The 12,250-nt window shown below is 37.1% G+C and overlaps 1 protein-coding gene across 5 annotated transcripts in view; it reads right to left on the reverse strand.

Annotated features, from left to right (window-relative positions):
• Nucleotides 1–12,250, reverse strand: part of OXR1 (oxidation resistance 1) — a 261,917-nt gene that overhangs the window by 43,412 nt on the left and 206,255 nt on the right. For all 5 annotated transcript variants that reach the window (XM_066177402.1, XM_066177385.1, XM_066177408.1 and 2 more), the window contains 2 exons: nucleotides 12,129–12,248; nucleotides 7,971–8,123 (listed from right to left, as the gene is read on the reverse strand). In XM_066177402.1, the coding sequence (XP_066033499.1) occupies nucleotides 7,971–8,123; nucleotides 12,129–12,248 (273 nt within the window). The remainder of the gene's footprint in view (nucleotides 1–7,970; nucleotides 8,124–12,128; nucleotides 12,249–12,250) is intronic.

Raw genomic sequence — 12,250 nt, forward strand, 5'->3', positions numbered from 1 at the left:
CTCTGAGATAAGGAGATATCCCTCCCAGATAACCACAGGGCTTAAACGGTTTGAAAGCAAATTTTTGTCTAAAACTTGACTCTTAACTCTTCTCTCTCACTTTCTAGTATTTATTTAGAGAGACCTTCAAAACCTGTCATTTATCTTTATTTGCTTTACAAAAAAGTAACAGAGGCTGACATAAGTCCTTCTAACTTAATGGACACATTGACTGATTGGACAAACATTTACAGAATGAAACTAGAATAAAAATACTCAAGATTATCAAAGATGAAACTTTGGATGGTTTTAATCATGATACTGCTATAGTACATGAATGCAAGTAGAGTTTAAACTTTGACTATGAAAAACTTTGAGGTTGATATTCATACTATGAATTGTAGGGTTCTTATACAATACAAGTATAAAACCAAAGTTAATTTACAATATGTTGAACTTTTTTGTTAACAAAAAACATGCAAACAGCAATTGCCTGCTACAGAAATTCATTTAACTGTTGGAACAGTGGAGTTTGAGCTAAAACTATGAACTGGAGGAAATCTAGCTTTAAGTAGAATGACAGGAATATTTCAAATACAGATCTTGACTCCTAAAGACTACAAATCTGGACAGACATTCCAAACCTTCATGCAAGAACTCACTTCACATGTTGTTGAAGGAATTAAATATTTATCTTACTGATAAAACATTCACAACTATAATAAACAGTGTGTATTGGAGGAGATTGTTTTCAATTTTGTTTCAAGAAGACATCAGCACAGCACACATACAGATACAGTTCTTCTGAACTCAAATTTTGTTCCCACGTGACTGGTTGATGACCTTCACATTAGGAAAACAAAGATGTCAAGTAGTAAAAAGGGAAGTGCAAGTTAAAAAAAAATCCAAACCAATACAAAAGTATTACTATAGTCTGTAAAACTGACCAATGCCACTTCTAGTACGGGAAAATGAAGACAATTCAAAAGCAGCCCAAGGATCTGTCTCTTAGTTGTTCAGGGCTTAATCAGATTTTATATACATCTTTTAGAGTGCAACACATGCACTGAAAACCTTGAAGTCAGGAGAAAAGATTTACATAATTCCAAGGTGTTTAAAGTACTGAAATAAGACTGTTATGAGCATTTCTTTCCTAACACTGTATCGTGGAAATAGACTTTCAAGGTTGTTCTCCAAGAGGACAACTGTCAAGAGAAGTCTACATTTTTGTTATATCTATTGTAGTCTAGAAAACAAATTTAACATGACTGAAGAAGTCTACTCAGAAGACTGACTGCTTCTCTTTAAACAAATGAAACTTCTGTAAATTCAGTACATAATTAAAACAAAGAAGCAACAGCTTTTCTATATCTGAGTTCTGTCATTAATGGTCATGAAAACAGAATTTTATTAATACTCTGTAGATCTGACCCAGAAATTATCATAGTCTTGGTGGCAGTTGGATTAGATGATCACAGTAGGTTCCTTCCAACCAAAATATTCCATTCTTTCACTGCCCATATACTGCATGTGGATCTTCGAAACAGCCAGGCTGAAGAGAAAATGGTAAGGCTGTATAACTGCTCCATCTGAAGGATTTAAACATTCAACTTCCACAATTACGTATCACTCAGTAGAAAAAACCCAATAATTGAGTTCATTAGAGAGCTCTTAATTTCCATAATAATATTGTCTTCATTTGTTCGCTATCTCATGAAATTTCCTCGATAAATTAAGTACACAGGAAGTGCTAAAGCTTTTGAGGCAATAAAGAGATGATATTTTTCTGTCAAGGGGTGTGCTGTCGCAACAGAGATATCATTCGTGTCAACAAGCTCCAATGTTTTATAACTTGCTTTCAAGAGAGCATTGATAAGACTGCTTCAGCTGACAGCACAGGCCAAAAATTGATTAAAGAAAAAAAGCTTTATATGTTTGACATCATTTATCTGAACAGTAGAGAGTCACATAATCACAATAACCCAGTTTCACATCAACCACTCATTTCAGTTGTCTTGCTTCAGACCCAGTTTTAGCAGTACAGAAAACACCAACTTACCCCCCCCAAAGCCCACAAACCAGGCTTGTTAGGATCTTAAGGACACACCATCATATCAAGGACAAAAAAATCTGTGCATGTGCAAGGCTACTCACTACATTAAAAAAATAAGCTTGAGAGATCTTCTATTGTAAACAGAAGCTTCCCTCTGGGAAGACTGTCAGTGCCACATCTAATGGCAAAGAATCCCAACTGGTACACTGACATGGCCTTAGCACATATGGAACATCCTAAAGCCTACCTCTTCAGCCTCAAAGACACAGCTAGAAATTATAAAAGCTTACACTGTCCTTAGAAGAAACCCTCAACACCAATAGGTAGGCAAGCATTCAGTATGAAGATTAATTGGAAGTGTGTTTCCATGTAAAATTTACTACAGCAATAGAAATTGAGAATTAAACACTCAGACTTATCAGACTTTTACCTGAATTTGACAAAGTAGCTGATCAAACACTTCACTTGCAGTTACTGTAAGGAAGTGAAAGATTATAGAGGTATCTTGAAAAAATGGATTTATAGTACCTTAACATGAGATGACCTATTTCATTCTCATCTATTTAAAAAACATAATGCCACTCATTTGACTCATAAGTTACTAGACGTGGTCCACAGTTACTATATGAACACTTCAGGATACTATTCTAGAGAAGAACTGCTGTACCAAATTAATAAAAATTAAATTCTTATTCATACACTAATTAGCATTAGTATTTCTGTCACTTTTCATTATTACCTCCAAGGATCACTGTATGTTAACCCAGGTAGCTAAGTAATGCTCAGATAAGAGCCAGATAAGGAAGTATGTTGTTTGGCTGCAGGTTTTAATTACTCTTTTTCAGACATGCCTATGTTTCAGACACCTTCTCTTACAATTTCTGTGACTCTTACAGGGCAAATACCTTCTGTTTTTACTACTTTCTAACTTGTTTGCAGGAGTAAAAGCTTCCTTAAAACCTATTACTCAATAGATGTTGTTTGTAGTATGGACAGAAACCAAGTGCTATTGATTCTGGGATGAAAAAAAGGATAACATCAGAAGAAATCATTCAAGTGGGAGCACACAAGCCTTTAGCCACTAGTTAAGAGCTGCTCATTGCATTATGCTAGTCTTCCCTGAGAGATGGAAACTGCAGCAACTCTAGCCTTTGAGAGCTAACGTTACAGCTCTGCAAAGTCAAGAAAAAAAAATGCATCTGTTCTTTAAAGGAAGTACCTGAAACTTCATTTCCTTGTGGGCTTGCCATTAAAGATCAGACAGCTTTCTATGTTAGCATTCCTAAAATACATATAGTCCAGAACTATTGTATCAGAGTACACAATGACGAACTCCTGAGCATTTTTGTACCATGCACCCATGTAAAGTTCTAAAACAACTTTTCTGGTTACTCATACGCATTTATGCACTATGGCACCAGACATCATGGCTGTCTCATAAAATACCCAGGAATGAGTAATAATGGTGACACCAGAAAAAAACACTAGACCATCTCTGTTTTCAGTGTGGCTGGCAGGACCAGGGCAGTGACTGTCACTCTGTACTCAGCACTGCTGAGGCCACACATCAAACACTGTGTTCAGTTCTGTGTCCCTCAATTCAGGAAGCATATTGAGGTGCTGGAGCAAGTCCATAGAAGATCAACTGAGCTGGAGAATCATCTAGAGATTAAGTCCTGTGAGCAGCAGCAGAGGGACCTGGGCTTGCCCAGCCTGGAGAAGAGGAAGTACAGGGGGGAACCTTATTACTCTCTGCACTACACACCTACATTGTAGCCAGGTGGGCATTGGCCTCTTCTCCCAGGCAACCAGGGACAGGGTTGAGAAAAGGGACAGGACAAGAGAAAATGGCCTCAAGGTGTGCCAGAGGAGGTTTAAGCTGGGCATCAGGAGAAATTTCTTCACAAAAAGGATTGTTTAGCATTGGAATGGGCTGCCCAGGGAGGTAGTGGAGCCACCATCCCAGGAAGTTCAAGAAATGACATGGTGCTTAGTGCCATGGTCTAATTGACAACATGGTGTTCAGGGAAAGATTGAGTCCAATCTTAGAGGTGTTTTCCAACCTAAATGATTCTGTAATTCTGTTCTTAGTAAGTTACTTCCAACAAGCTAAGCTCCCCTGCAATCTTTTAAGCACCAAAGATGACTGAGAGCCTAGTCTACTCCCCATATAAAATCTCCTTGATTCCTTGACTTTGGGAGCAGGGAGAAAGTTCCCAAGCTCCTCCTCTGACCTGGTTGAGCCACTAAAAATATTTTCAGTGTGAATATATTCTTTAAAGTGAATAATATCATGGAGGCTTTTTGATGAAAAACAAAGTCCTTTATATGCCCTTGTCTACCAATATTAAGACAAGAAGATGAACCCAGCTTCTCCTTTGTGCGCTATTATATTGGGTCTTCAGCCCAGATCCCTTTAAAATAAATCAAATACTCACTTAACATTTCAGAAACAGCTCTTTGACTTTATTTTTTACAAATTCAGCTTCTCAAAACAGCTACAAGAATTATTTGTACTAACAATGCTGTTGGAGAGAAAGAGAGAGATCCACAAATCAGAGCACAAGCTCAAGCAAAAACACTGGACAATGGCACACACACTACCAACTGCTACATGACTCCAGTATACTGACGCTTGCTCTAACTCCTAATTTTCTAGTCCTTGGGAAAAAAAAAAAAAATCAAAAAATTAACATCTATGAACAGCTCAATTGTTGCTACAGAACCTTGGGAATCAGCTTTTTAGGACATCCCCACAAAATAACCAATAACTTGTTTCTCTTGGACCATAATAACCAAGTAGTTTTTGAGAGAAAAAATACTAAAAATACTGTCTATGAAAATGAAATACAAACTAGACTCTGCATGAAGCTACTGAGTAGTTCACCATGATACTGTTACAGGAAGTTCTGGTTCTGGAACAAAACTCCCCAAAATAGCACTTGCAGAAGTCAAGTTTCCTGTGTGCAACAGATTTTTAAGACAAAGTAAAATTCTGTTCAGGTGACGTTTAGACTTAAGATCCTCAAATAGAAATGCTAAGCCACTCTGTTACTGAAAACCATGTGGACATTCTACTTTATTAAAAAAACAGATCCCTTCAGTCTTAAAGTTGGTCCAGAAAATATTAATCCAGATACATAAAAACACACATATTGAAAATAAATTAAACTGCACATGCAGATATCCAGTTCAGAATCAGTTTTGTCTTCTTACCATTAAAATTTCTTACACCTCAGGACATGGAAGCTCTAACTCCTATGCAATACCTGAGATGGAAATCTGAACAATCATTAAAAAAGGGATGTTTAAAGCCAAGCTACTACATTGGTGAGCCCACACATTAAGATTAATTAATTCAGTATGACACTTGTAAGAAAGTTTGAAAGGACTCCTAAGAAGATAGCTTTCACAGATAAGCTTTCAATAATTTTTTCAAAGATAAGTTCTCCAAAGAATTCCATGACCTTCTTGAGCACACAAGGTTGAATAAAAGCTGTTAATTTTGATTTATGAAGCTTTTATAATGAAAATAACATTTATTTTATTTTTTGTTTCTTGTAGAAGCTTTGAACCTCATCAGTGTCCTCCTTTTCACTTAATGAAAAAAAAATGTGTGCTTTTTGTGTTTTAATTTCCAGGTCAGTGGTTTGGGTTTTTTCAAGCCTCGGTATTACTAATTTTCCTTTACCTACTACATTTTTAAACAGTTAAGTAAGTTAGCAAAAATAACAAAGAATTCCAAACCTCCCTTACTAGTTTCAGTTGCAAACAAGCAGACTTTAATTTAAAGTACCTTTTTTTCACCTAAAGAAATAGTGAAAAGAATGGAAAAACCCCAGAGCAGCACACTTTTCTACAGCAGAAGCCAATACTGCAGCTGTAAGTCATGGCACACCTACATATGCAGTAAGCAGTGAGTCAAGGTGTGACTGCAGCACACTGGTTACACTGATTTATTGCCTGTACAGAATGTGGCATATTCACATGACCCTGTCTCTTACTGTGCTCAACATCCTGCCTCTATCAGTAGCCATAACCACTTAACACAGAGCAAGAGCAATGAACAGAGCAAGCATTCCAGGTTCCAATCACTGCTCCTCAGAGAATTGTTCTGTGCTTGCCAGAAAGCCACAAGTGTGACTAAACCTAACTCCAACCATAAGCAGTCTTAAAAAGTGAGAAATCAGACAATCTTACTCTAATGAAAGCCCTTTTGCATAGACACACTGAAAAACAGGCTTTCACTAGATTTCAGTTTAGAAGCAGCAGTCACAGCAATGACAGACTTTACAGCTGAAGCCCTAAAGAATGGCTAACTATGAGCTTCAAAAATCACTTTCAGAGTAGGAAGCAGAGGCTGAATTTTTTGAAGCTTTATCCAGAAAACTTTTGAAAATTTATCATCCTGCATCATGAGAAAATGTATCAAGGAGATGCAAGACCACATTCAAGAGGACATTCTTACTGTATGTAGCACAAAGTCTAAACTACATGCTAAACTTACAAGATCTAGCACTCAAATCTGAGCAAGTCAGTATTAATTTTTATCCCACCCACCTCCCCAAACATGGATAGACACTGCAATGGGTTATACAACCTTTTAGAAACAGAATTCTCCCTGAAGCTCTTAGAAAATAGGCTGCAATGCTGCAAGTCAGAGACAGGTATCCTTAAGACTCCCTGTAATATTCTGAGCAGAAATAACAGCACATAAATAATATGCTGTAAATTTTAACTCCAGATTTTTTCCAGTACATCCAATTTCTAACAAAGGCTCACAGGTCTCAATCCCTCTGCATAACAGCACTTAAAACTGGTAGGCAAGGATGTGCCTAGGATCAACCTAAGAAAGTCACCTACAGACAGAATGTAACGAGTGAAGAAAATTACCTGCAAAGCAGAACAAAGTAAAAAACAAAGCTGTTCCAGTACTTGCCTCACCAATTTCTAACAAGCAGCTTTGTCAGTACACAAATAGTGTCACAAGGCTTCAAGCCTAGATACACACAGATTTGCAATCCTTTCCCCATAAGCCAAAAAAAGAAAAAGGCAGGTTTAGGAGATTCTTATTGATCTGATTATCATCAGTGTACCTTATCTACAAACCTATTGGTGAACAACACAAACGGCAGTATTTCTACATACATACCTGAACTTCAGGCAAAGGAGGAAGGACTACAAGAACTTTGAATTTTATTGTATTCATTGAGTAAAGGCATTTTTCAAAGATAAACTGTCCAATAGTAATTTTTCTGTGATGTAGGGGAGCAATACATTTTGATTTTTGGTGAAGTGTTCTGAGGTAAAGTATTTTGACATTGTCTCTAGAAGTCTGTGCAAGATTTGTGCACTTATGAGCTGAACAGAGGTTAATTAAGTGTCACTAATTGGGAGGCATTTTGCATAATGATACTATTGACACAACTGTAACTGCTTCAAAGAAAAAAAAAAAAATCAAGGTTTCTACCATACCATATCACACCAAATCGAATGGTAAACAGTAGAGAACTTGTTTGCAGAATCAGAGGTTTATTCTGCTTGACCTGTTCCGCTTTAAAAAGATTAAAAAAAAGGAAGCAATGCTACACAACTGTGTATTTCCTAGTACAGTTTAAAGCATGTTTTTCGCCACTATAGGTAAAGAAAATTACTTATGAGAGATACTAAGATAAGGAACAAACAGACCTCATGCCCTCAATATACAAGAATTATGTAACAGTACAGCATCACGGATGTCTGTCACGTATCAACTGCTTGCATCGTGTCCTAAACAAGAGGCCTGGAGAATCCAAAGTGAGCAAAAAAAAATTAGTATATTTATACAGACAAATGAATGTGAGTTGATTCATCTGTTCATCCCTGACTAAAGTCTACTTTAAACGTGCTTTATTATTACATCCTATACGGCAACAGTAAAACCTGAATGTTTCAATACCTTGCCATTAGTGATGTACTTGCAGTTAATTTTTAGAAATTTCTCTGTAAATGCTTCCTCCTCTTCGGAGGTGGATGATACCACTCTCGAAGGACGAACACATGCATGTGCTGGTGAAACAGCTGACTCCTTCTGTTGGACTCCATCTGAATCCTGAAAGGAAATATAAAGAAACAAAGAACTTAACAACTTGCAACTTAGCAACTTTTTCAATATCAACTTTTGGAGATTTTCTGCTGTGTAATTTGACCAGTCAGGTCACTGATGGACAGATTATAAAAGAACTGCCCCAATAGGGACTCCCAAGGATTTGAAACAAACCGCCACCATAGCAAACAGTGTTCAAGGCCAGGCTGGATGGGGGTCTGAGTAACCTGGTGTAGTGGAAGGTGAACCTGCCTATGGCAGAGGAGTTGGAACTGAATACCTTTAAGGTCCCTTCCAACCCAACCTATTCTATGATTCTACAGAAGATTTTTTTAGAAAAATCACATACACAAATGCTGAATAAGTTTGAACACAATGATCCTGGCAATTTTCCTGGCCCATGTTCTACTCTACCCCTTCAGTTCACATTTTACCAGTACTTTAACAAGGCAGCTTTGGAACAGTATCAAGGACCTGGCTCTAGTCAGGGTAAGGAACATGCATTACTCTTCCCTCACCTACTGAGCCTGTCCTTTCCTCACAGAAAGCCATCAGTTTATACAGCCTATATATCAGTTTACACAGGTATGATATAGCCTTGGTAAATTCTCTCTGGCTGTATCCAACCATCTTTGTCATTCACATGCCTGGATTTAACTTCCAGAGGACTTCCTTCATGACTTCTCAGGGAAGGTAATAGAAAGAATTACCTACCTCACTGTCTCCCAGTCAGTGTCTACCAACTAAGTAGCGAACATGGAACCCTACCAGGGACAGGGCAGACAACGAAAAATTTTTTTTTTCTAACTAAAGATAAACAAACCATAGACAGACTTCAACAGACTTCACCAAAGCCTATTTTATAGACATGGAAACCCTGCTTTGGAGCTTCACTCACATCTTATGTATCATTTCATATATAATTGCTATTTTTAGTTACTAATAAAATATTACTATTTTCAGAAAACAGGAAGTCCCATGTTCCTTTTGGTTTTCTGCTTTCCTGTTCAGTTCTACTTGCTAGTACAGACTGCAGATAAATGCCTTTAATCATATCTAGGAACATTATGCAGAACTGCTTTCATTCATCATCTCTCTGGCACTACTTTAGCCTTTGCCAGCATCTTTCAACATTCATTACAGATGAACCAAAAAACCAAAACAGTATACAGAACACTAAACTGAATTCTGCTGAAAAAGCTAATCAAGGTATAATTATGAAACAAACCTCCTGGAGATTAATTCTCCTACATATCCCTTCCTACTGAAAACTGCAGGGTCACTCTTGTGACACATAACTCAGCAAGTGGCTCTGAAAGTGCTCAGCTGATATCCAAGCCCACTCTGAACAAGCCAGCTAATTCTCATCATATCGCCACATGACACAAACTCAGATCCCAGTATGGCTTGGGAAAGGGAGGGGCGGGGGGGATGCACCACCACAATGGTAGACTTTCCAATTTAATGATGATGCCCTTGTAAATACATATTATTCTGAAGCTTAATAGGTAGCAAAGCATAAAGGATCTTCTCAAATATGTGCCTAAGACTGCTGAATGAAGAAATCTTTAAAAAACCCAGCAGCATCAGAAAAGCTTCAAAATTTAAGTTAATTCTTACACACTGACAGCAACAAAATTATTAAAATACACACTGAAATCTTAGCTTAAGTGTAGCAAAATTTAAAAAAAAAATACAACCAAGCAAAAACCTACCATAAACCCCTTAACTTTAGCAAAGTTATGCAGATCTTCTATCAGCCACACGCTAGTTTGTATCTAGCCACATGGCTGTGGTAAGCTACTCCAATGTTCAATAAAACAGAAGAAGAATTGAGCATGTCAGTTTATTTTTGACTGAACAGGCATTCAGATATTTGTTAGCCTTTTTATGGAATTTGTAACTAGAAATCACTGACTCTATTGACCAGAGCAGAGAGAAGACTCCTTTGCATTATATAAGCAGAGGCACACATCTTTACCTTGAAACACACTCAAATTTAAATGGCAAATCTGGAGTCAAAACTGGAGGTCAAAGAAGACAGACATCAAGAGAGGATTAAAGAATGTATGCTAGTATTTCTCCCCTTCATAATGATAGCAATCAGCAAAAAGTGAAAAGAAAAACATGAAGGACAGGTGCCATGATGAAGAACAAAACCCTCCAGCCTTAACTGCTCACATAGAAGCTGAGTGCCTTTTGTGTTGCTGGAGAGACTGAAAACAAAACCAAATGCACACAGTCCACAATGACAAGTACAAGTGATTTCCATTACTTGACTTTTTGACAAATATTTCTTCTTTCCTTAGATGTACTTTGAAAGGCCTCGGAAACAAAATAAACACTATTACATACTGTCTCACTGCTAATCTGACTTTCCTTGAAGCATTTAAGAACTGCTTATAACAATCCACTACATGTAACAAGATGCACAGAACAGTTATGTAACAATAAAGTGTCAGTTAAATGAAATTTAACATTCCAATTGTTGCTAGTACTAGAGTGACCACACTAAATGAAACCATCTTTTGCAGAAGAGGTTTTAATTTTAAGTATTTTTATTTATTTTGTTTCTTCTACACTTGCAGGTTTTTATCTCTGATACCAGCACAGTCAATCAAATGTTTTCAAACAAATTATAGGCATGGTTACACCATTATATCTCCTTATCTACTATATGCCAAGAGATACGCAAAATAATTGACAAAAGAAAAGGTATTTTCCTGGCATGGAATCTGTAGGAAAAGCTCTGATTTCCAGTAGTAAAATTGATAATTTTTCCCTCGAATAACTTCTCACAACATATGTTATATGGATAGGTCTTTCTGAGACTACCTGATATAGATACAAGATCTCTAATACAAGAACGTATTCTTGCAGGTGAGTCTGTTTACTGTGCTACACCCCTCTCAGTTTGCCATCAAACATAGAAGAAATTATTCAGCAAAAATGACAGCAGACATAAGAACTGGCATAATAAGATAGAGAAAAAGGCATCACAGCAAAACCAAACAGCAATGTTCAGTAGAAGACTTTGTAATTGAGTCAGGAACCTGCTCAGGAATAAAGCAAAATCTTTATATGTAAAGTCACCTGGACCAAGTCGTGTAAGCAAATAAGTAAATTCTTTAAGTCTCAAACCTTCCTCAACTTTGAGCACACAGAATCCTGGAATAGATGTTTGTCAGCTTGACTAAGTACTGTCAAAATATGCTACCAAGAAAATTTCTTTCTTGAGAGGAAAAGATAATAACTGGGAAAAGAACAGTGGTGATGCATGAAGAAACATGCAAATAAGATCACAGTTGCAAAAACTGCAGAGCAGCTCAGGCTCATATACTGAATCTTCCTGGCTGGACTGCTCTCTATGGAATGCTGCTGACAGCAAATCAGTGTTCCTGGTAAGACATGCTTGTACAAAGCCAGCTCCTACCCAAATATCTACATGTGAGCTGAATTACAGCACAACATGGATGGCTAAACATTTTTAGCATTTTCAAAGTCTACAAATGTAGAACTACTGAGTAAAAGCCAGCTACAATTAATTCCGCATTAGCCTTTCACCAAAATCCCCCTTTTTTGAACCTAATTTTGTGAAATGAAACTAGAGAACTCTCCTACGTCTCTACAGCAAGCAAGGGGAACTTAAGCATTCCTGCCAATGCATCTTTTCTACAAAAACTATCAATAAGATTAGAGACAAACATTTAACAAGCTCTGAAATGTAACAAATACAGAAATGAAACAGTAACTAATTAAGATTTCAGAGTGCAATGACAGTATTTTGCTACAAGTAATTTGCCTTCAAATCAGTTTTCACATTGAAAACTGTAATTTACGAAGATTAACATCTTGTATTTACTCTTAAAAAGGAACTATTTTACTTTCAACTCTGAGTGCTGTCTAATACTTTCTCCCCAAAACAAAAGGATAGTTTAAGAAGAAAGCATAGCATCTGTGACATTTATCTTGTAAGGGAAAATTAATTTTAAGGACAATAGGTATACCTACATTTACTGTAGCCTTGTCAAGCTCTGCTTCGGAAGATGTAGGTGATAGGGGACTTACAGGACTTAGAGAGGGGGAGCTGTCCACACTAGAAATGTAGTCTGGGTCAGGAACATACAAAATCT

Source organism: Chamaea fasciata, unplaced genomic scaffold (genome assembly GCF_029207755.1).
Source record: "Chamaea fasciata isolate MVZ Bird 193981 ecotype frontalis unplaced genomic scaffold, bChaFas1.0.hap1 SCAF_1, whole genome shotgun sequence".
Taxonomy (NCBI): Eukaryota; Metazoa; Chordata; class Aves; order Passeriformes; family Sylviidae; genus Chamaea; species Chamaea fasciata.